At 38.6% G+C, this 25,180-nt stretch overlaps 1 protein-coding gene across 2 annotated transcripts in view; it reads right to left on the minus strand.

Moving 5' to 3' along the window:
* mgl (low-density lipoprotein receptor-related protein megalin) overlaps nt 1-25,180 on the minus strand; it is a 611,193-nt gene that overhangs the window by 512,020 nt on the left and 73,993 nt on the right. For both annotated transcript variants that reach the window (XM_070084278.1, XM_070084279.1), the window contains exons 10-11: nt 21,037-21,234; nt 449-595 (exon numbers count right to left, since the gene is read on the minus strand). In XM_070084278.1, coding sequence (XP_069940379.1) covers nt 449-595; nt 21,037-21,234 — 345 coding nt within the window. The remainder of the gene's footprint in view (nt 1-448; nt 596-21,036; nt 21,235-25,180) is intronic.

Consider the following 25,180-nt stretch of genomic DNA (forward strand, 5'->3'; position numbering starts at 1 on the left):
AAGATATTATTATTATTATTATTATTATTATTATTATTATTATTATTATTATTATTATTATTATTATTATTAAATTGCAATTATCAGAACACAAAAATTGTATAAAATATAAAAACAAAACAAAAAAAAAAGTATATCGGCAACACTTCTGCAAGCGGCAGGACTCCATGTTGCCGTCAGTCTTTTATCTCAGTAAGTACTGGTCCTAAATTTTTTTTTTTGGTCTTATTGCACACAAAAAAATTGCCCTATTTATTTATTTTTTTTTTTCAAAATATTTGGAGTGTTGGGTGAGAGAACATAGATCTAGATTGGACAGTTAATGGGTAAAATAAGAACTCCAACACTAAGTAAAGTAAGAACAAATCTGAGATTACAGAAGTTCTATATAATTAGTAAGAAATGTTATGAGACCAGATTATATGTACTTAAAAAAAATACCACTTACTAGAGCATTTTTGCTGATCTGTGTTGAGGCGATATCCAATATCACAGGCACAGCGGTAGCCTAGACCAGATGATGCATGTGTTATGATGCACAGGTGGTCACATCCACCATTTGTACTTCCACCATTACTTGAGCAGGGATTTGCAACTGAAATCATAAACATTTTATAAACTACATATACAGTAGGGACCCATTTATATGGCAGATTAAGTTCCTGGCTACTGCCGTAAAGCGGAAATCACCGTAAAGTGGAACGCCTTTTTTTTCCACTTACAAATGCATATAAATGCTAGATAACAAGTTTACACTAACATATATTAAGTTATCAATGGAACTAGGCATTGAAAACAATAAAAAGTAACATGCACACACAGTACACTCATTACTTACCTTAAAATATCTGTAGTCTTAATGTAGGGTGAGAGGTGAGTAGTATTTATTTTGTAGGAAGTCAAGTGTAGAAGGTATGGTAGCCAGCCAGGCCAGGCCACCCACATGTAATATACTACAACATTTAAAGCTCGCTTGAGTGATAAAATGCATATACAGCACACTCATTACTTACCTTAAAATATTTGTAGTCATAATGGTCTTAATGTAGGGTGAGAGGTAGGTAAACAGTATAAAAATTAATAAACGAGAGAGAGAGAGAGAATAAGATAAGATTTTCTTCAGACTTTTAACCCCGGAGGGTTAGCCACCCAGGATAATCCAAGAAAGTCAGTGTGTCATTGAGGAATGTCTGTCTTATTTCCATTGGGGTCCTCAATCTTGTTCCCCAGGATGCGACCCACACCAGTCGACTAACACCTAGGTACCCATTTGCTGCTAGGTGAACAGGACAACAGGTGCAAGGAAATACAGTGGTCCCTTGATAATCGTAGGGCTTGATAGTCGTAATTTTTGAAAATCGTAACGATATTTTCGTCAAAACACTGGCTCGCTAATCGTAGATTGACTCTTGAATAGTCATTCGTCCGGGACGTGTACTCACGCTCTGAGCCGCCCCAGCCTCCCTTCCCAGCCAGTCTGGCATTGTTTACCAGTGAGCGACAGTCCCCTCACTTACTCATACGAAATATTTCATAATACAGTATTCCATTCATTTTAGTGCTTGCAACTACTAAATAAGCTACCATGGCTCCAAAGAAAGCTCCTAGTGCCAAGCCTTTGGTAAAGAAAGTAAGAAATATGACTGAACTTAAGAAAAACATCATTGAACAATATGAAAGTGGCATACATATGGCCGAACTGGCCAGGATGTATAACAAACCTCATACAACCATAGCTTCCATCGTGGCCAAGAAAAAGGAAATCAAGGATGCTGTTGTTGCAAAGGGGGTAAATATGTTGACAAAAATGAGATCACCAGTACTCGAAGAGGTTGAGAAGTTATTATTGGTGTGGATAAACGAGAAACAACTAGCAGGAGATAGTCTTATGATGTCGATTAGGTGACTTTAAGCAGACGGAGGCGGGATCATAGTGGTATCAGTGTCTGACAGTTGTGATGAATGGTTTGAAAAACCGACAAGTTGAAGATTGAGACACTTACGCTTGTTCAACCTTTGGACAAAGACCTACTTCGATTAGTGGATGATACCACTATGATCCCGCCTCCGTCTGCTTAAAGTCACCTCACTACAGTATATAAGCCACGTCTACGGCCCTATGCTGTACATTCTACAAGATTGATGGACTGAACACATCGACTCCAGGCTGAGGGACTGATTACCTCATACTCCTCCTTTCCTTACGCCTTCCTCTTTGTATTGGACTGATGAAGCCACTGTGTGGCGAAACGTTTCCTGAATAAAGATTCCCATATGCTGCATAAGTGTCTCAATCTTCAACTTGTCGGTTTTTCAAACCATTCATCACAACTGTCAGACACTGCAGCATCATGGAATCTTCTTACAAAGAATTATTCAACGCTTGTTCAACCTTTGGACAAAGACCTACTTCGATTAGTGGATGATACCACTATGATCCCGCCTCCGTCTGCTTAAAGTCACCTCACTACAGTATATAAGCCACGTCTACGGCCCTATGCTGTACATTCTACAAGATTGATGGACTGAACACATCGACTCCAGGCTGAGGGACTGATTACCTCATACTCCTCCTTTCCTTACGCCTTCCTCTTTGTATTGGACTGATGAAGCCACTGTGTGGCGAAACGTTTCCTGAATAAAGATTCCCATATGCTGCATAAGTGTCTCAATCTTCAACTTGTCGGTTTTTCAAACCATTCATCACAACTGTCAGACACTGCAGCATCATGGAATCTTCTTACAAAGAATTCTTCAACGCTTGTTCAACCTTTGGACAAAGACCTACTTCGATTAGTGGATGATACCACTATGATCCCGCCTCCGTCTGCTTAAAGTCACCTCACTACAGTATATAAGCCACGTCTACGGCCCTATGCTGTACATTCTACAAGATTGATGGACTGAACACATCGACTCCAGGCTGAGGGACTGATTACCTCATACTCCTCCTTTCCTTACGCCTTCCTCTTTGTATTGGACTGATGAAGCCACTGTGTGGCGAAACGTTTCCTGAATAAAGATTCCCATATGCTGCATAAGTGTCTCAATCTTCAACTTGTCGGTTTTTCAAACCATTCATCACAACTGTCAGACACTGCAGCATCATGGAATCTTCTTACAAAGAATTATTCAACGCTTGTTCAACCTTTGGACAAAGACCTACTTCGATTAGTGGATGATACCACTATGATCCCGCCTCCGTCTGCTTAAAGTCACCTCACTACAGTATATAAGCCACGTCTACGGCCCTATGCTGTACATTCTACAAGATTGATGGACTGAACACATCGACTCCAGGCTGAGGGACTGATTACCTCATACTCCTCCTTTCCTTACGCCTTCCTCTTTGTATTGGACTGATGAAGCCACTGTGTGGCGAAACGTTTCCTGAATAAAGATTCCCATATGCTGCATAAGTGTCTCAATCTTCAACTTGTCGGTTTTTCAAACCATTCATCACAACTGTCAGACACTGCAGCATCATGGAATCTTCTTACAAAGAATTCTTCAATGCTTGTTCAACCTTTGGACAAAGACCTACTTCGATTAGTGGATGATACCACTATGATCCCGCCTCCGTCTGCTTAAAGTCACCTCACTACAGTATATAAGCCACGTCTACGGCCCTATGCTGTACATTCTACAAGATTGATGGACTGAACACATCGACTCCAGGCTGAGGGACTGATTACCTCATACTCCTCCTTTCCTTACGCCTTCCTCTTTGTATTGGACTGATGAAGCCACTGTGTGGCGAAACGTTTCCTGAATAAAGATTCCCATATGCTGCATAAGTGTCTCAATCTTCAACTTGTCGGTTTTTCAAACCATTCATCACAACTGTCAGACACTGCAGCATCATGGAATCTTCTTACAAAGAATTCTTCAACGCTTGTTCAACCTTTGGACAAAGACCTACTTCGATTAGTGGATGATACCACTATGATCCCGCCTCCGTCTGCTTAAAGTCACCTCACTACAGTATATAAGCCACGTCTACGGCCCTATGCTGTACATTCTACAAGATTGATGGACTGAACACATCGACTCCAGGCTGAGGGACTGATTACCTCATACTCCTCCTTTCCTTACGCCTTCCTCTTTGTATTGGACTGATGAAGCCACTGTGTGGCGAAACGTTTCCTGAATAAAGATTCCCATATGCTGCATAAGTGTCTCAATCTTCAACTTGTCGGTTTTTCAAACCATTCATCACAACTGTCAGACACTGCAGCATCATGGAATCTTCTTACAAAGAATTCTTCAATGCTTGTTCAACCTTTGGACAAAGACCTACTTCGATTAGTGGATGATACCACTATGATCCCGCCTCCGTCTGCTTAAAGTCACCTCACTACAGTATATAAGCCACGTCTACGGCCCTATGCTGTACATTCTACAAGATTGATGGACTGAACACATCGACTCCAGGCTGAGGGACTGATTACCTCATACTCCTCCTTTCCTTACGCCTTCCTCTTTGTATTGGACTGATGAAGCCACTGTGTGGCGAAACGTTTCCTGAATAAAGATTCCCATATGCTGCATAAGTGTCTCAATCTTCAAAATCTACATTATTTAGTTGATATGTGGCATGGTTATTTACCTGTCCAACATTCAGAACTTTGCATTTGTCAATATTAAACCGCATCTGCCACTTCTCCGACTATTGCATCAGTCTATTCAAATCATCCTGGAGTGCTCTAGTGTCCTCATTAGAATGAATTGGATGGCCTATTTTGGTGTCATCAGCAAATTTGCTTATGTCGCTATTTATTCCCTCATCTATGTCGTTTATGTAAATTGTGAACAACAACGGGCCCAACACTGACCCCTGAGGAACACCGCTTGTGATGTGCCCCCATTCTGATTTCTCCCCATTTATGCAAACACTCTGCTGCCTATTTGTCAGCCATGCCTCTATCCAGGAAAGAATTTCTCTTCCTATTCTGTGTGCCTTAAGTTTCCTCAATAGCCTCTGGTGTGGAACTCTATCGAAAGCCTTACTGAAGTCCATATACACAATATCATATTCATTACCATAATCTACCTCCTCAAACACCTTAGTGAAAAAAGTTAGAAAATTCCTAAGACAGGAATGCCCCTTTGTAAAACCATGTTGAGATTCATTAATCAATCTGTGCCTATCAAGATGGCTACGAATTGCTTCTGCAATTATTGATCCCATAAATTTTCCCACTATAGTTCGAAGCAAAGGACCTGTCACCTGCCTTGTAAATAGGTATTACATTTGCCATTTTCCACTTATCAGGCACTATGACAGTTTGTAGTGATATGTTAAAAAGATTAGCCAAGGGTATGCTAAGTTCCTCTTTACATTCCTTTAACACCCTTGCAAACAGTTCATCAGGACCTGGGGATTTGTTAGGTTTTAGTTTCTATATTTGTCTGAGGACCTTGTCACTAGTTACTGCAATCATGCATAGTTTATTATCATCCTGCTCTACATAATCTATTATTTCAGGAATATTGCTAGTGTTTTCCTGAGTGAAAACTGAGAGGAAGTAGGTATTGAGAATTTCACACATATCCTTATCACTGTCAGTGATCTGACAAGAGTTACTCTTAAGTGGGCCAATCTTGTCCCTAATCTTATTTCTGTATACCTGAAAGAACCCTTTTGGGATAGTCTTTGAATCCCTTGTGACCTTAGCCTCATAATTCCTTTTTGCTTTTCTTATTCCTTTCTTTATTTCTCTCTTTAATTGAATATATATTGATTTCTTAACTGCCCATCCCCTCTTTTGATATGCCTATATATGCCTCTCTTTTGGCCAATGAGATGTTTTAATCTATTGTTCATCCATTTGGAATCATTTTTGTTAGATCTAATTTCCCTACTCGGAACAAAAGTTGTCTGGGCAGCTAGAACTATGCTCTGAAAAACGTCATATTGGCAACCAAGATCACCTACCTGACCCATAGTCAGGACATCCCAATTTAGCCCACCCAGGTAATTTTTCAGTCCCATGAAGTCGGCCAAGCGAAAATCTGGGACAGAGATTTGATTGCAGTTATCTGGGTAATTCCATGATATATTGAAACTAAGTGATTTGTGATCACTTTCCCCAAGCTCATCATTAACCTCAAGATAATTAATTAGTGAATCTTTGTTGGCAAGAACCAAGTCAAGCAGACTGTTTCCTCTAGTTGGTTCTGTCACAACCTGTTCTAAAAAGCAATCCTGAACTGTATCAAGAAAGTCACTAGACTCAAGATTTCCTGTCATATTGTTCCAATCAATTTGTCTAAAGTTAAAATCTCCCATTATCACAACATTTTCATATCTAGATGCCTTATGAATTTCGTTCCATAACAGCTTCCTGCACTCCCTATCAAGGTTTGGGGGCCTATATATCACACCCAAAATTAATTTGTCACGTCCCTCAAGAAACTGTAGCCAAACAGATTCTGTGTTCGATGTTTCTAATCTTATATCATGTCTAAGACAACAATTTAAATTTTCTGACATACATCGCCACCCCACCACCCTTCCTGTTGACCCTATCAGTGTGGAATAGTTTATAATCCTGTATGTTGCATTCAGAAGGCGTTTCTCTACCTTTCAGGTTGAACCAGGTCTCTGTTATACCTATAATATCTATACTACCTACACCTGCAAGTAATCTTAGCTCATCTATCTTATTTCTTAGACTCCTACTATTTGTATAGTAAACCTTAAGGGAGCTAGTCACTCGTTGCCTCCTACTATCTCTCTCTGTTTGTTGATCAATTGATTTGCCATTACTAGCAACTTTATTTTGAATATTGTCTTTTAAACATATCCCTGAGGTATCCCGGTAGTAACTGCTGTTTTTAACCCTAATGTTGCAGCCTGATTGTTTCCCACAAACACCCATACCTCTATAATCTATCAGTTTAAATTCCTAGACAAGTCATCAATTACCCTCTCAATCGAATTGGCTAATGCAACCACTCCATCCCCAGAGAGATGAACCCCATCCCTTGCATACATATCATATTTGCCAAAGAATAGGTCCCAGTTATCAATGAATGGAATTGCAAGTTCCTTGCAGTACCTGTCTAGCCAGCAATTTATACCAATTGCCTTAGACATCCATTCATTGCCCACTCCCTTTCTATGCAAGATGCTACATATGACTGGGATCCCTCCCTTAGACCTAACTATTTCTATGGCTGACCTGTACTTATCCAGCAGCTCCTCTCTCCTGCCCTTCCCTATGTCATTACCCCCAGCACTAAGACAGATAATGGGCTTGTTCCCATTACCTGCCATAATATTATCCAACCTGCTGACTATGTCACCAACACCAGCTCCTGGAAGGCATACTCTCAGTCTGACCTTTCTGTCTCTGTTACAAAATGCATGGTCCATATATCTTACCTGAGAATCGCCTACTATTAAAATATTCTTACCTTGATTAGCAGGGGAATCAGTGGTACCTTCAACCTCACTAACCACTGAAGTACACTTGTTTTGGAGAACAGAGAATTGATTTCCTACCTTCACATCTTCTCTATGAAATCTCCTCATCTTCCTTCTTCTTGAACTGTGAACCGCTTGCCACTTAAAGAGGCTGCCACCATCACTGCTGGTGACCATTTCCTCCTTACCAGCTAAATCCTTCTCACACTCACTCCCAAACTCATCTATGCGAAGCTTCAGCCTCCTATTTTCCTCCTGAAGAAGTAGAATCTCCTTCTTCAACACATGAACCTGAGATTCTAAACCACTACAACAAGCCATGGTGCTTGGTAACAGCCTACGCTAACTCCCAGGAGCTTAGGCAGGTATGACCACACGTGACCACTGACCTCAGCGGTGATGATAGTGATAGTGAATATGAACTACAAGCTCTTGAAAACAGTTCCAGTAGTGATAGTGAAGTGGAATATTCTCCAGTGAAGGTTACCTGGAGGTTAACCTTCACTGGAGAATATTCCACTTCACTATCACTATACTATACTAAGCGTCAGTATATACGACGATATATGCGCTCTGGTAGTGTGCCATATGCTATTCCAAGGGAAAGGAGTACATCCCGTGGCTGTACAACAGGAACAGACAGTGAAAATGAAGATGATATTGTTGCAATTGGGATGGAAAATATGCATGGTGGTGGTAGTGGTGGTGCCGGCCATGAGGCACCAGAAGTGGGCCATGCTGCCATCCACGCTCCCACCCACGCCGCTGCCTCAGCTGATCTACAACAAAGGCCACCATCCCCCACCCACCCACCACACCAGCCTCCACAACCACAACTTCCACAACCACCTGTCAATATCCAGTACCCACTGGCAGACCGCACCTGGGATTGGCAGGAAGCTGCCAATTTTGTTCCCAATCCCCATCACTTTGATGAAAGTCAAAGTGGAATATGGCCATCTTGTACACTTGGGAACAATGCCAGTGAACTGGAATGTTTCGAGTTATTCTTTGACGAACCCCTGATGGAAATTATTATCAGGGAAAGCAACAGATACTTCGAGTATGCCATGGCAAACACAATACTTTCACCAAACTCACACCTACACCAGTGGAAGGAGACAACTGTGGCTGAGATGTATCTTTTCTTTGCCACAATAATGCTTATGCCACATGTGTATAAGTACAGTGTCAAATCATACTGGTCAACAGACCGTCTGATTGCAACCCTAGGTTTCAGTGATATAATAGGAGTGAATCGATTTGTTCTACTATTATGTATGCTTCACTTCTCAGACAAAACCAGGCCTGACAGAAACGACAGGTTATATAAGATTAGGAATGTGTTCATGTATCTGAAACAGAAATTCAATATGTATTTTTATCCCTTCAGGAAGCTTGTTAATGATGAGTCTTTGATTCTGTTCAGAGGAAGACTCTCATTCAAGCAATACATACCAAGCAAGAGGAAATGCTTTGGTATAAAACTGTTTGTGCTTTGTGATTGTTACAGTGGTCTTGTATTGGATATAACTGTGTACACTGGAAGTAATACATTGCAAGATACCAGGAAGTTACTGCGTATCTCCGGTGATGTGGTTAGAACAATGATGGAACCATATCTTGGTAAGGGACATATTTTATATACTGACAACTGGTACACAAGCCCCTTACTCAGTGATTTCTTACGAGTGAACATGACAGATGTGTGTGGCACAGTGCATGCAAATCATAAACATATGCCCAGGTTCGATGCTGGCACTCGTAGAGGTGAGGTGCAAGCCTTTGCTGCCAATGACATCATGGCATTTCGGTGGCCTGACAAACGAGACGTCACACTGTTGTCATCAGTTCACCCTAATGAAATTGCAGACACTGGCAGGCAGCATAGAGAAAGCAATGAACCCATTCTAAAACCTGCAGCTGTGATTGACAACACCCTCAATATGCATTCAGTGGACAAATGTGACATGCAGATTGGGTTTGCTGATTGTGTCCGCAAGAGTTATAAGTGATACATAAAACTCTTTTTCCATCTTCTGAACATTTCCATGCTCAATGCTTATAATATATATAAGATGAGGACCAGAAACAAACCACCATATGGCGAATTTTGTTTGTCTGTCATCAGACAAATAATAATCAAGTACCAAGGAACAGCACCTGCAATAGAAAACCACCCACGTAATTATCAGCAGCTACCTTCTCATCTGAAGCATGGTGATCACTTCCTAACAAAACTGCCTGCTACTGCTTTCAAGAAAAAGGCTCAGAAGAGGTGTTACATCTGTACACATACAAAACAACGCCCACAACAATGCAGAGACAATCATTTTATGTGTGAGGAGTGTAAAACACCACTGTGCATGACACCATGTTTCAAAGACTTCCACAGGCTGCAGAACTTCTAAAAACATATCCTATGATTGTATATGTGTATATAAAATATAGAAAAATAGTAATAAACAACATTTTGTATTGTTCGTTTGTGTAAATACTTTTTGTAAACAAAACAGTGACAACAGTGTTTATGCAGTTATTGTGTAGTATAGAAAAAGAAATAACTTACAAAATAGTGCTCACATTAGTCTCACAGGCCATAAAAGTTACTTGGAAAAAAAATTAAAAAATAATAGAAAATAGTACCTAAAAAAAATAAATAAAGTAATACCGGGTGACCGGCAGTCGGCGATGTTACCGTATGCCGGTCATTTTCTGTCAACTTCACACCTCCATATCTCGGTAAGTATTAATGGTAAAAAAATTTTGTTTAGCCTATAAAATTCAGAAAAAAAACTATCTTTTCATAAGAAAAAATAAATTTTTTTTTTTTTAATTTTTACCCACCCAGAGAATAGGTTTGGGAGAGGGCCTGCCGACCCTGAAAGGGCTAAAACACTTGAAATTTTGGAAAGTTTCCAGACATAATGGAGAGACACGGAGCTCACGGATAATGTATACAAACCAGGTGGGGCGCGGTGACCATATTAGAAAGTCAGATGGGGGGAGCCGTATAGCGAATTTTGGTCATAATTTGTAATGTCCGTATTAGCGGAACTCCGTAAAGTGAAACGCCATAAAGCAGGCCCCTACTATAAATGAGATCTTTGCAATACAAATCTGTCATGTGTAACATTAGCTGGATTTTGGTCACTATGAATGTCCATGGGCTACAAGCAGCAATACCCTAGCTCAGGGGTCTCCAAACTGTGGCCCTCCATGAGATTTTATGCAGCCCGCACCAACCTGAAGTATTTATAAATAGTAAATCTAATAAACCCTCATTTTCAGTCACTTAAAGTTAAGCATTTTGTTGCTTGTAACAATTTATGTATCAAAATTTGTTCAGTTTTTAGTTCTAGTCTCATTTTTCAGACATACCCTTCAGTTATAGTAAGAAAAAGGAGAACAGTGCCGAGTAAGTGCTGCCTGTTGAATAAAGAATGGGGCATAGAGTATTTCTTTGTACAATTATGTGATAAACCCTTGTGTGTTATATGCCATGAAACTGTTGCAGTTTTGAAGAAGTATAATATATGCTGGCACTATGAGACCAAACATAAACTGAGTTACTCCCAATTCACAGGAACACAGCATTTGGAAAAATTTGAATCAATGCACCACAGGTTGCTTTCTCAACAAGGTTTTTTTATGCAGAAAAGAGCTGAAAATGAAGCTTTAACCAGGGCCAGTTACAAAGCAGCTATGCATTAACTAAAAGAGGACAGCTATCCACCAACAGAGATCTAGTTTCAGTCGTATATATACGTCTTATGAGCCAATGTTTCCGGCCTATTAATATGTGTAAATTCTAGCGGCTTCAAATCGAGCAGGAGAAAGCTGGTAGGCCTACATGTGAGAGAATGGGTCTGCGTGGTGGGTGTGTGCCCTGTGAAAAAAAATTAGGGATTCCGTGGTGCACTGTGGGAATGCCATCTTGGTAGTCCTTGTCACCATGCCATGCATTAAGAAGTACCTCACTCCTCACTTAATTGGAGGTCTTCTGTTCCCAAGTGATAGTTCTAACACCAGTGGAAGTGCCAGTGAAAGTGAATTCCATGGGCTTCAAGAGGGTGTGACCAAAAGCAGTGCCCAGGGTAACGTAATAAGTGATGAAAACCCAGATGACTTTCAACCTTCCACTTCTGGTGCTGGGCCGTCTCATTCACGTTCACCTGTACCAAGACGCAAAAAAGAAACTATTTCCCCATCGTCAGGACTCAGATGTGAGCAGTGAAAATGATAATGATAGTGATTTCCAAGTTATTGCAAGCAGCTCGAGTTGTGACAGTGAGGGGGGAATATTCGCCAGTGAAACGGCAGTATGTACGATGCAGCATGCATTCTGGTAGTGTGTCATACGTCATTCCAAGGCAAAAGAGTAAATCTTAAGAGTACATCCCATAGCCCTACACCACGACCTGAGAGTGAAGATGACAATATTGTTCCAATGGGGATGTGTAATTTGCATGGGGCAGCAGGTGGTGGTGGTGATGGCAGTGGCATAAGTCATATGACACCAGTAGTGGGCCACGATGCTACCTATGCTGCTAACTCAGCACAGCCACAACCAGCCTCAACCACCCCCACACTCCCATAACCTGCCCAACCACAACTTCCACAACCACAACCACCTTTCAATATCCAGAACCCACCAGCAGACCGCATCTGGGATTGGCAGCAAATTGCCAATTTTGTTCCCAATCCAATGCCTAACTGTTGCTTATGTGTCTTACCTACCAACCTGTTGGTATTGTATACCATTTTGCTATTCACTCTGTCAGACACTGCAACACAATGGCATCTTGGTACAGAAGAGAAAACACCTTGGACAACTTTTTCAAGTGAGAATTGTTTGATCTGAGAGGGACGTGACCTCTCAGTGGCTACATTCTCACTACTACTACTCTGCACCTCTCCTTCTGACAGTATTTAAGTCTCCACACTGTCTCTTGATCTTCAGTTAGTTCCAGACTTTGGAACAGAACTTCTCCAGGCTGAGGGACTGATAACCTCAAATCTACGACTTCAAGGGTGATGGACTGATTACATCGTCTTCACATTTTTACTGCTCCTGCCTACTTTCTGTACTCAACTGAAGAAGCCTACTGTGTAGGTGAAATGTTTCAGAATAAAGTTGCCTAACTGTTGCTTATGTGTCTTACCTACCAATGTCTACATTGTTTATTCTGGACCCTATTTTGAAATTGGCATCTTTTTTAATTTGCGTGAAACTGGCCAAATTGCCAATTTCTGACCACTTTATTGGGTAGTTTAAATTGGTAAATGGGTGGTTTCTTGTACTCAATTGATAGAAAAAATAGAATTCTAAAGAAACAGCTATGAGTTTGGTCAACTTGAACAATGGAATTGGCCAAAAATAAGGCTCAAAGTCGGCGAAATTGCCAATGCATGTATGTTGCCGAGACTGCTAACTTTGTGTGAGCGTAATTCCGTGAATTTTCGACCAAATTTTGTACTTTTGGTGTCATTACCATAGGGAAAAGATCTCTATCATTTCACAAGAAAAAATAATTTTTTTTTTTTCCAAAAATTTTTCGACATAGAATGACAGTTTCAGAAAGGATCTTGCGACAGTCAAAGGATTAAAAAAGAAAAATATTCGAAAATACAAGAAACCTTCGAATTGGAGTAAATAAAAGAATACCGGGTGAGCGGCATTCGCCGCTGTTGCCATATGCGGCTCATTTTCTGCCAAATGTGCCTCTATATCTCGGCAAGTACTGATGGCCAAAATTTTTTTTTAGGCTTAAAACACTCCGTAAAATCCCAACATTTTGGTAAGAAAAAATAATTTTTTTTTTCTTGAATATTTTTCAACATAGAATGAGTTTCAGAAATGGGCTTGCGACGGTCAAAGGGTTAAACGACAGTCTTCTGTATGAATATCATTTCTCAGTGTAAGCATGGTACTGTTTCTTTATAATTGTCACATTTCCCTTTTGTTCTGAATCACATCATGCTGATTACAAAAAAGGATCCATATAAAACTTATTCATTAAAATTTTGTTCATTTATATTTATTTGTAAGGCTGATTTGTTTCTTTAACCTGCGAAAATGTGTAAAATATATGATGTGACCCTCATAGTGAAAAGTCTGGGGACCCCTGGCTTATCTGATCAGGCAGTCACCAGGAAAGCCTTGCTTTAGATCAAGCTGTAAGAGTGAAACAATGCTCATAACCAGCCACATGTAAATGCACTTGTATATATAAATGCACAGTATATATATAAAATTATTATTTAAATCTGCAAGGAAAGGGGAGATCAACAGTGCAAAGGAGGCCCTCAAGTCACCCAAAAAAAATCCATTAGCTCCCCCTAGAAATAATAATAACTTTGTTTCAAGCCGAGTGCCTTAGCCCCCCTCTTTCAACCAGATTGCCACCCACTAAGCCCTCCTATATAAACTTCTGGAAATGCCCGTGGGGAATATGATCTGTAGTTCTTAGATTTAATCCCCTGCCTTACTAATCTCACACTGAAAAGGTGTTGATTTAGGTCTGTGACTTATCTGGGTGTGCAATGTGTTGCTGTCCACTTGTTCTAGCTCCTTTCCTGGGGAAAAGCCCATATTTGTTTATGCCCCACAGGATTTTCTTTAAATACCATTGAATGTCAAGGCACAGTTTTATCTAAAGTATAATACTAACTTATAGGTAGTAGGCTGGTAAACAGCAACCACCCAGGGAGGTACTACCATCCTGCCAAGTGAGTGTAAAATGAAAGCCTGTAATTGTTTTACATGATGGTAGGATTGCTGGTGTCCTTTTTTCTGTCTCATAAACATGCAAGATTTCAGGTACATTTTGCTACTTCTCCTTACACTTAGGTCACACTACACATACATGTACAAGCATATATATACACACCCCTCTGGGTTTTCTTCTATTTTCTTTCTAGTTCTTGTTCTTGTTTATTTCCTCTTATCTCCATGGGGAAGTGGAACAGAATTCTTCCTCTGTAAGCCATGTGTGTTGTAAGAGGTGGCTAAAATGCTGGGAGCAAGGGGCTAGTAACCCCTTCTGTATAAATTACTAAATTTAAAAAGAGAAACTTTTGTTTTTCTTTTTAAATTTGGGCCACCCTGCCTTGGTGGGATACGGCCAGTTTGTTGAAAAAATAAATAATACTAACCCTTATGCCATGATTAAATTCCCTCTTATTGTTATCTCTCTAGGGACAAGGATCTAGTTTGCTCAGTTTTTCCTCATTGCTCAGTTTTCTCAACTCTGATACTAGTCTGCATCCTCTAAGGGCAAGAATCAAGCTTGCACAGTCTTTCCTCATAGCTCAATTTTCTCAACTCTGACATACATGCATACCATTGGGCTTTCTCAAGTAGTATTTCTTGGTGCTGGCAGGAAAATATATGCCCAATTACGTACTAGAGTTCCTGGCATTCTGTTTTCTGTTATGTTAGCCTTTATAAACAGTTTCTAGAACAGTAGGGCCCCACTTCATGGCATTATGCTTTACGGCATTCCGCTAATACAGACATTTCAAATTATGACCAAACTCGCTAAATGGCTCCCCCACCTGACTTTCTAATACGGTCATCGCACTCCACCCGGTTTGTTTACATTCTCCGTGAGCTCCGTAAGCACCACGTCTCTCCATTATGTCTAAAAACTCAAAATTTCAAGTGTTTTTAAAAGTTATTTCATATTTTACATATACATGTACTCTGATAATTATACTTATGTACACCTGTACCTAAATAAACTTACACACTGTGCTGGTGTGCTGGTACACATTAAAATCAGTAAGTGTGTCTTACGTCTCAAGAAGCCATATTAGTACTGATAATAATAATACTCAATAATAATCACTGAGTCTCATTAAATGTTGTATATTACGTTAATATACACATTTTCACTAATCCATCTACGATATTTTTTCAAAATTATATAATAAACATGATACGTAACATATAAACATGATAAATACACCCCACAGTAGAATAAATTAACATAAATACGAGATGCAGTACCCAAACGACTTGTACAAGGGATGGCAAGAATAACATTTTCTCTAGTCCAACAGTAGAGAAAATGTGTTACTAGGGGTAACTGTAGAAATTTATTCCTTTTGTATGCCTTCACTTAGAGCATCATTTCTTCTAAATATGGTGTTACATGAAAATGGGAATGTTCCTCTTTATTTATTCTACTATATCAATGTTGAGACAACTTATACACAATGTAACTTGTACACAAACCAGATGTGCTCGCCTGGTTTGTTTACATAACTCCGCGCCTGTTCTCTCTCATGTATTCATTCTCTCTCTCTCAATTATTCGTTTTATCTCGTTTACTCACCTCTGACCCTACATTAAGACTACAGATATTTTAAGGTAAGTAATGAGTGAACTGTATATGCATTTTACCACTCTGGAATGCTTAAATATCTTTGAATATTATGTGTGGGTGGGGTGGCCTGGTATGGTAGTCTGGCTGGCTACCATACATACCACACTTGATTTCTTACAATAAATACTACTCATCTCACCCTAGATTAAGACTACAAATATTTTAAGTCAAGTAATGAGTGTACTATATGTGTATTTTACTTTTTTATCGTGTTTTAATGCCTAGTTCTATTGCTAACTTAATACACATTAGTGTAAAGTTATCTAGTATTTAGATGCATTTATAAATAGAAAAAAGGGTGTTCCACTTTACAGCAATTTCTGCTTTACAGATGTAGCCTAGAATCTAATGGCAGGTTAGGTTCTAGGCTACCACCGTAAAGCAGAAATTACCATAAAGTGGAACGCTCTTTTTTTTTTAACTTTATAAATACATATATGTAAATGCTAGATAACAAGTTTACACTGACATATATTAAGTTATTAATTGAACTAGGCATTAAAAAACAATAAAAAAGTAAAATACACATATAGTACATTCATTACTTACCTTAAAATAATTGTAGTCTTAATGTAGGATGAGCTGAGCAGTATTTATTGTAAGAAATCAGGTGAGGTAGGTATGAAAGCCAGGCCAGGCAACCCTCCACCCCACCCCTCCCACAAGTAATGTATGACATTTAACACTTTGACTGTTTCGGATGTATACAGTGGAGCCCCGCCTTACAAATGCATCGTGTTACGTTAAATCCACCGTACGAAGCATTTGAACGCAAAAATTTTGCCTTGCCTCACGATAAAAAACTCGCCTTACATGATTCGTCTGGGACGCGTTCCACGTGTGGCCTCAGCACCAGTGTTTACAGGCCAGCCAGTGCGGTCGCATCTACGCAGTACATTTCACATTATCCCAGTGTTTTTAGTGCTTGTAACTGCAAAGTAAGTCACCTTGGACCCCAAGAAAGCTTCTAGTGCCATCCCTGTGGTAAAAAGGGCGAGAATCAGTATGGAATTGAAAAAAGAGATTAAGGAAATGTGTGCAAAGCGGGTTGAACTGCAAACCTTTACGGATGAAAATCACCATGACACAGCTACTGCAAGCCGTGTTGGCAACCTGTACAATGACAATGCTATGGCCCATTATAGGAAAGTCTTAAAGGAACGGAAGGTACAGAGCTCTATGGACAGATTTGTAGTGCGACAGAGGTCCAGAGATTCTCAAGCTGGTCCTAGTGGCATTAAAAGAAGAAGGGAAGTAACCCTGGAAAAGGACTTGCTACCTCAAGTCCTAATGGAAGGGGATTCCCCTTCTAAACAATAACTTCCACACTCTCCCCTCCTCCCATCCCATCAATCATCGCCAGATATTCAATAAAGGTAAGTGTCATGTATTCTATTCTTAGTAGAGTAGTAATTGTGCATGTCTTCTTCAGCTTGTGTGTATTAAAAGTAATATTTTTTTTCATACTTTGGGGTGTCAGGAACAGATTAATATCGTAAGGCGGGGGTCCATGGTATATACGTCTTACGAGCCAGTGTTTCAGACGTATATATAATACTCAACAATTCTAGCAGCTTCAAATCAAGCAGGAGAAAGCTGGTAGGCCCACATGTGAGAGAATGGGTCTGTGTGGTCAGTGTGCACCATACAAAAAAAATCCTGCAGCACGCAGTGCATAATGAAAAAAAAAACCGACTGTTTTTTTAATTAAAATGCCGAATTTGTGGTCTATTTTCGCATAGTATTTATGGTTGTATTCTCATTTTCTTGGTCTCATTTGATAGAATGGAAAACATATTATAGAAATATAGGTGATTTTGATTGGTTTTACTATGGAAAGAACCTTGAAATGGAGCTCAAAGTAAGGGAAATGTTTGATTTTTGCCGATGCTCAAAAGTAAACAAATGATGTCATTTTCCAATAAATGTCCAAGTAGCCATTCTAATATGCAGTCATAAGTGGGTTGGCATTATTTATACAATTATTACAATATTGCAGTAGTCTGCATAACAGTAAATCTTCTATTTTTTGTTTGAATAAAAATTCAAAATAGAAAGCAAGAGTAATATCAGAGGGGCCTGGAGACATGACTAATGAACAAAGAAAATGTTATTTTAGTGCCAGGAATGTCTGCATTGTTCATTCTAGACCCTATTTTGAAATTGGCCTATTTTTTAATTTTCATGAAATTAGCCAAATAGCAAATTTCTGACCACGTTATTAGGTAGTTGAAATCGGTAAATAGGCAGTTTCCTGTACTCACTCAATAGAACAAATGAAGTTCTAAAGAAATAGCATTGAGTTTGATCGACTAGAACAATGAAATTAGCTGAAAATAGGGTTCAAAGTGGGCGAAATCGCCAATTCGTAAATATCGCCGAGGTCGCTAACTTTGTGAAAGCGTAATTCCATCAGTTTTCCATCAAACTTCGTTCTTTTGGCGACGTTACAATCGGAAAAAGATTCTCTATCATTTCACAAGAAAAAAACAATTTTTTTTCAGAAATTTTGCGACACCAGGAGACACCTCAGGATTTGGGGCTGTGACAGTCAAGAGTTAAAGTGCCCCAGAGTGATAAAATGCATATATAGTTCACTCATTACTTACCTTAAAATATTTGTAGTTTTAATTTAAGGTGAGATGATTAGTATTTATTGTAAGAAATCAGGTGTGGTAGGTATGGAAGCCAGGCCAGGCAACCCCCCACCCCACCCCACCACAAGTAATATACGACATTCAAAGTGCCCCAGAGTGATATAATGCATATACAGTTCACTCATTACTTACCTTCAAATATTTGTAGTCTTAATGTAGGGTGAGATGAGTAGTATTTCTTCTTGTTTCAACAAACTGGCCGTATCCCATCGAGGCAGGGTGGCCCAAAAAGAAAAACAAAAGTTTCTCTTTTTAAATTTAGTAATTTATACAGGAGAAGAGGTTACTAGCCCCTTGCTCCCAGCAAGGGGCTAGTAACCTCTCCATATACTCCTCCCTCCTTGCATCACTTCTACTTTGTAAAAACCTTTCATAAGCTATGGGTCTTATGTTGAAGAAAAGTTTTATATCTCTATGACTCAGCTTTGTTGCAGCTTTCATCTGTATCCACTTATTTTAGATGAGATAATGTCTGCAAGTGTAAGTGTTCATAATATACTGATTTCCAACCAAATTTAAGTTACATTTTAATGTACCCAGATGATTTCAGAAAATAACCCTATAAGCTAATATCCTGAAACTCACCAGAAACAACTGTGCAATGTTAATGCAATCATGTGAAACTAAAGTCAAATAAAACATGTACGTAATTTATTATTTATAGTCAGACCTCATTTTGTTAATTCAGCTTTTAAGCAAAAATTTATTTGCAGATGTAGATACAGATGCAGTTTAATATAGATAAATGCAAAGTTCTAAATGTTGGACAGGAAAATAGCCATGCCATATATAAACTAAATAATGTAGATCTTAATATTATGGATTGCGAAAAGAATTTAGGAGTTCTGGTTAGTAGTAATCTGAAACCAAGACAACAGTGCATAAGTGTTCGCAATAAAGCTAACAGAATCCTTAGCTTCATAGCAAGAAGTATAAGTAATATAAGTCCTCAGGTTGTTCTTCAACTCTATATATCTTTGGTTAGGCCTCATTTAGATTATGCTGCACAGTTCCAGCCACTGTATTACAGAATGGATATAAATGCACTGGAAAACGTACAAAGGAGGATGACAAAGTTGATCCCATGTACGTATCAGAAATCCTCCCTATGAGGATAGACTGAGGGCCCTGAATCTGCACTCTCTAGAAAGGCATAGAATTAGAGGGGGATATGATTGAGGTATATAAATGGAGAACAGGAATTAATAAAGGGGATGTAAATAGCATGCTAAAAATATCTAACATAGACAGGACTCACAGCAATGGTTTTAAATTGGGAAAATTCAGATTCAGGAAGTATATAGGAAAGCACTGGTTTGGTAATAGAGATGTGGATGAGTGGAACAAACTCCCGAGTACTGTCATAGAAGCTAAGACGTTGTGTAGTTGTAAAAATAGGTTGGATAAATACATGAGTGGGTGTGGGTGGGTGTGAGCTGCACCTAACCAGCTTGTGCTACTAGGTCAGATGCTGTGCTCCACCTTTAAGTGACATGTCTGACCTCACTAGGTCAGTGGGGTCAGACGGTCAGTGAGCTTAAGCCAATAGAAAAATTGGACCTGCCTTGCATAGGCCAGTAGGCCTGTTGCAGTGTTCCTTCTTTCTTATGTTCTTATGCTCTTATGTTCTTATTCAGTGAAGACATGGACAGCAAGGCAAAGGGCAACACCAATGTAGATGGCTTGCCAGTTAAGGCATGTGCCAAGGGAGGAACTGTGAACTAATAATCCAAGAACTTTTATCATTCTCCAAGAGAATCTTATTCAGACTAAGACAAAGAAATGTACTAAAGACGGCATGCGTCCTGTAGTTTCACTTTATCAGTACTTCAATCTTGAAGGATCTCTCTGAGACTGAGGAAAATGCAAAGAAAAAGATTTTGATACTGTACAGTATTTGCATATTGTATTTATGTATATACTGTATTTATACTTTATTTATATAGTTCACTTCTACTGCATTCACAAATCTTGTGGTATCATTTTTACAGAACTCAGTAAATTTAACCCGTAAACGGTCCAAGTAGATCTACGTTCACATGTGTAGTGCTACAAAAGTAGATCTACGTTTTTTTTACATATTTTCAAATATAACAAAATAAAAAGTAGATCAAAGTTTTTTACACATTTTCAAATGTAAAAAAACAAAAAGAAGATTTACTTTTTTACATACTTTCAAATGTTGAAAAAACATATATATACGGGTTAAAATTATTGAACTAAAGATTACCACAAAATATTTTAAAATGCAATATGAGCGAGTTTAAGTTTTACTGTTTTCTAAAATACAGTACATATACGTACAGCAATTAATATACAGTGGACCCCCGCATAACGATTACCTCCGAATGTGACCAATTATGTAAGTGTATTTATGTAAGTGCCTTTGTACGTGTATGTTTGGGGGTCTGAAATGGACTAATCTACTTCACAATATTTCTTATGGGAACAAATTCGGTCAGTACTGGCACCTGATCATACTTCTGGAGTGAAAAAATATCGTTAACCGGGGGTCCACTGTAATGTGAAATGACTATAACTGGTCAATAAGTACCTGGGGTTTGCATTAATCCATGGACAGCTTTAATAGCCTTGGGGTCTTGAGTCTTCCCTGGGTTGCGATACACTTGATGAATTGAAGAAGCCCCATCATACTTGTCTATACGAATAACACCTTGTCGAGTGCTGTCAGTCCAGTAAATTTTACTTTCGAACATTGTCAGACGGTTTGGAGCTGGAACGTTTGTAGATCCTTAAAAAAAAAAATCAAAACACAGCTGTAATAATTACTTCATATTTTTAATAAAGTACAGCAAATCGGAAATGCACACACAGCATTAGTAAGCCAATAATAGGCACACAATACATACATCTCTTGGATGTTACAGTAAAAAGTTACAGCTCACATACATTATAAATATTAAAATATTAGAGTCACAATACTTTTGTTAAAACAGAATCTATGTTAATTTATGTAATATAGATGAAACTGAAAAAAAAAACAAATATTTTTAGCTACAAAAATAAAAGTCTCTTCTTTAAGAAAAATATGACAAAATAGAAAAGGCAGGTGTATGGTTCACTGTTTATCTCAGTTGTCAAGCCTTCATGCTTGGAGCAGCAGCAACATAAAAAACCATTATCACATGTATGAGTGAAGTTTTGCAATTTATGTACTGGCCATAGTAAGAAGCTAGTGAAATATTCATTTGAACAAGACTTTTAATTATAATAAACATTGATAAATGAGGTATAGCTGAATGCAAAAATGTATTGTGGTTACAATATTAGTTTAACCCTTTCAGGGTTTCGGACATACTAGTATGGTTTACGCACCAGGGTTTTTGACGTACTAGTACGCCTAAATTCTAGCGCCCTCAAATCTAGTGAGAGAAAGCTGGTAGGCCTACATATGAAAGAATGGGTTTATGTGGTCAGTGTGTGCAGTATAAAAAAAATCCTGCAGCAACCAGTGCGTAATGAGAAAAAAAAAACTGACAGTATTTTTGGATTAAAACAGCGACTTTGCACTGTATTTTCGTATGGTATTTATTGTTGTATTCTAGTTTTCCTGGTCTCATTTTATAGAATGGAAGACATATTACAGAATTTGAGATGATTTTGACTGGTTTTACAAAGAGAAGTACCTTGAAATTGAGCTCAAAGTAGCAGAAATGTTCGATTTTTACCAAAGTTCAAAAGTAAACAAATCATGCTAAGTGTCCAATACACGTCAACTGGCGAGTCTAATATTCTTTCACAAGTGTGCTGATATTATTTATACCATTTCTACACTAATGCAGTAGTCTGCATAACAGTAAATCTTCTATTTTTTTGTGAGAATAAAAATTCAAAGTGGAAAGCAAAAGAATGTAAGAGAGGCATGGGGACATGACTAATGAACAGAGGAAATGTTATTTTAGTGCCAGGAATGTCTTTCTTGTTTATTCTGGACCCTATTTGGAAATTTGCATCTTTTGAAATTTGTGTGAAATTGGCAAAATTGCTAAATTCTGACCACTTTATTGGATAGTTGAAATCGGTAAATGGGTGGTTTCTTGTATGCATTTGCTAGAAAAAATGGAGTTCTAGCAAAATAGTTATGATTTTGTCGACTAGTACACTGGAATTGGCTGAAAATAGGGCTCAAAGTGGGCAAAATCGCCAATGCATAAACAATGTCGAGACCGCTAACTTCGCGAGAGCATAATTCCGTAAGTTTTCCATCAAATTTCATACTTTTGGTGTCATTATGATCAGGAAAACATTCTCTATCTTTTCATAAGAAAAAATAATTTTTTTTTTTAAATTTGGACAACCCTGAGAACAAGTCTGGGAGATGGCCTGGGGACCCTGAAAGTGTTAAAACTTTTTATTACTTAAAGAATATTTATACAGCAAGGATTTCAACTTAAGTGTGTTACCACATATCTTGTTCTTCTACATTCTAGCAATATTAAAAATATTTTTAAATATCTATCTGTCCTAGATAGTAAATATAAGGGGTTGAAATTAGTAAGGGTAATCAGAGATCAAATTATCTTTTTGAATCAGGTGTTATGAACTTGCTGAGAATTTTTGTTTTTTAAGACTCTGGCAGTCTCCCACCTAGGCAGGGTAACACAACAAAGAAGAAAACCTTTTCACTGTCAATCATTCAATCACTGTTTTACCAGAAGGGTATCAACATCCCAGTTCAGATGACACCCTAAACTGCAACATCCCCACCCTCCTTTCAGAGTCCAGGTACCGTACTTCCCATCTCAGGACTCAAGTCTACCTAACCAGTTTCCATGAATCCCTTCATAAATGTTGCCTTAAAGAATTAAAAAAGGCACAATACTGTGACTAGAACAATACACAATAACCCATACATAGGAGACAAACTTACGAAAATGTTTCGGTCTAACTTGGAAAATTAACCTATCATGTAGAGACCCATGAAGATAAAGAAGCCCTTCCCTTCATGCTTTTCTGTGTAACTAGTTAATGGTCCAAGTTGGGTCAAAACATCATAAGTTTCAGTTTCAATCTCCTGCATGTGGGTTAGTTGTGCAAATGTTACTTTGCTCTTACTCCAACAGTACATCAAATCATTAAAAACCACTTGCCTCCACTCCTACTTATCTAATACGATCAAACAAGCCAGTTGGAAGTCCAAGCCCTTAAGCATTCAAAGCCTCCTTTACCCCCTCCCTACCCCCTTCCTAAGATTACCCCTACCCCTCTTCCCTACACCCCAGATTTATATACCCTCCTAGTCATCCAATTTTTCTCCATCCTTTCTAATTGTCCACACCACCTCAACAAACCCTCCTCAGCCCCCTGAATAATTTTTTAGAAACTCCACACCCCCTAATCTCCATACTTTGAATTCTCTGCATAATATTCACAGCACACATTGACCCTGAACATGACATCTCTACTGCCCCCAGCCTCCTCCTTGCTGAAACATTCAGGACCTATAGCAGTTATACAGGGTCTGGAAAAGTGAGGTAATCAAGTTTGTTCATATGAAGAGAAATGTAGCTTAAATTTCTTAGATCAAGAGTATCATCACTAAGTCACTTTCCTTGAAATGGGTCTTTAACCCGTAAACGGTCCAAACGTATATATACGTTTCTTCAACATTTGATAGTATGTAAAAAAAGTAGATCATCTTTTTTTTTTTTTTACATTTGAAAACGTGTAAAAAAACTTTGATCTACTTTTTTTTCTTGTTATATTTGAAAATATGTAAAAAAGTAGATTACTTTTGGAGCACTACGCATGTGAATGTAGATCTGCTTGGACCGTTCACGGGTTAATAGAAACTATGGTTTCTTTAATAGATTTTTGACCTACAGAACATTTTATGTATTGTAATAGATAAGACCTCATTTTAAGATTAAGCAACTTACCAGACTGGATCTTTTGTATATTGTAGATGCAGATGCATGGTAAGCATAAAGAAATGCAGTATCATACCAACTTTTTCCAAATAAAAATGCTTATCTTATTATGACAAATTATCTAGAGCCTGTGATAAATTCAACTTGCAAAAGTTTAATGGAGAGAAATGTGTTATGTAATAGTTAAGAAAGAGAGAACATAATCTTTTATTAACACAGACTATTTCCAGCCAAGGCAGGGTGACCCAAAAAAGAAAACACACATTCATCATCATTCACTCAATCACTGTCTTGCCAGAAGCACACCTACACTATAGTGAAGAAAATAACTGCAACATAACTCCACCCCTCCTTCAGGGTGAAAACATGGTGCTTTCCACCTCCAGGACTCAAGTCCAGCTAACTGGTTTCCCTGAATCCCTTCGCAAATGTTACTTTGCTCACACTCAACAACACATCAAGTCATAAAAACCAGCTGCCTCCACTTGCTCCTAGCACACTCATGCATGCTTGTTGGAAGTCTCAGCCTCTCACACACAAAACCTCCTTTACTCCTCCAGCCTCTCCTAGGACAACCCTTACCCCGCCTTCCTTCCCCTACAGATTTATACACCCTACAAGTCATTCTATTTTATTTCATCCTTTCCAAATTCCTGAACCACCTCAACAACCCCTTCTCAGCTCTTTGAATAATACTTTTCAGAGGGGGTATTTTGCAGCACCTGCCCAGTCTTTTACTTTTGAAAAGAGTGATTTCTGTGTGCAGATTTGGGACCATTCCTTCTAGGATTTTCCAAGTGTAGATTA

This window comes from Cherax quadricarinatus, chromosome 12 (assembly GCF_038502225.1).
Source record: "Cherax quadricarinatus isolate ZL_2023a chromosome 12, ASM3850222v1, whole genome shotgun sequence".
NCBI classification, from domain to species: domain Eukaryota; kingdom Metazoa; phylum Arthropoda; class Malacostraca; order Decapoda; family Parastacidae; genus Cherax; species Cherax quadricarinatus.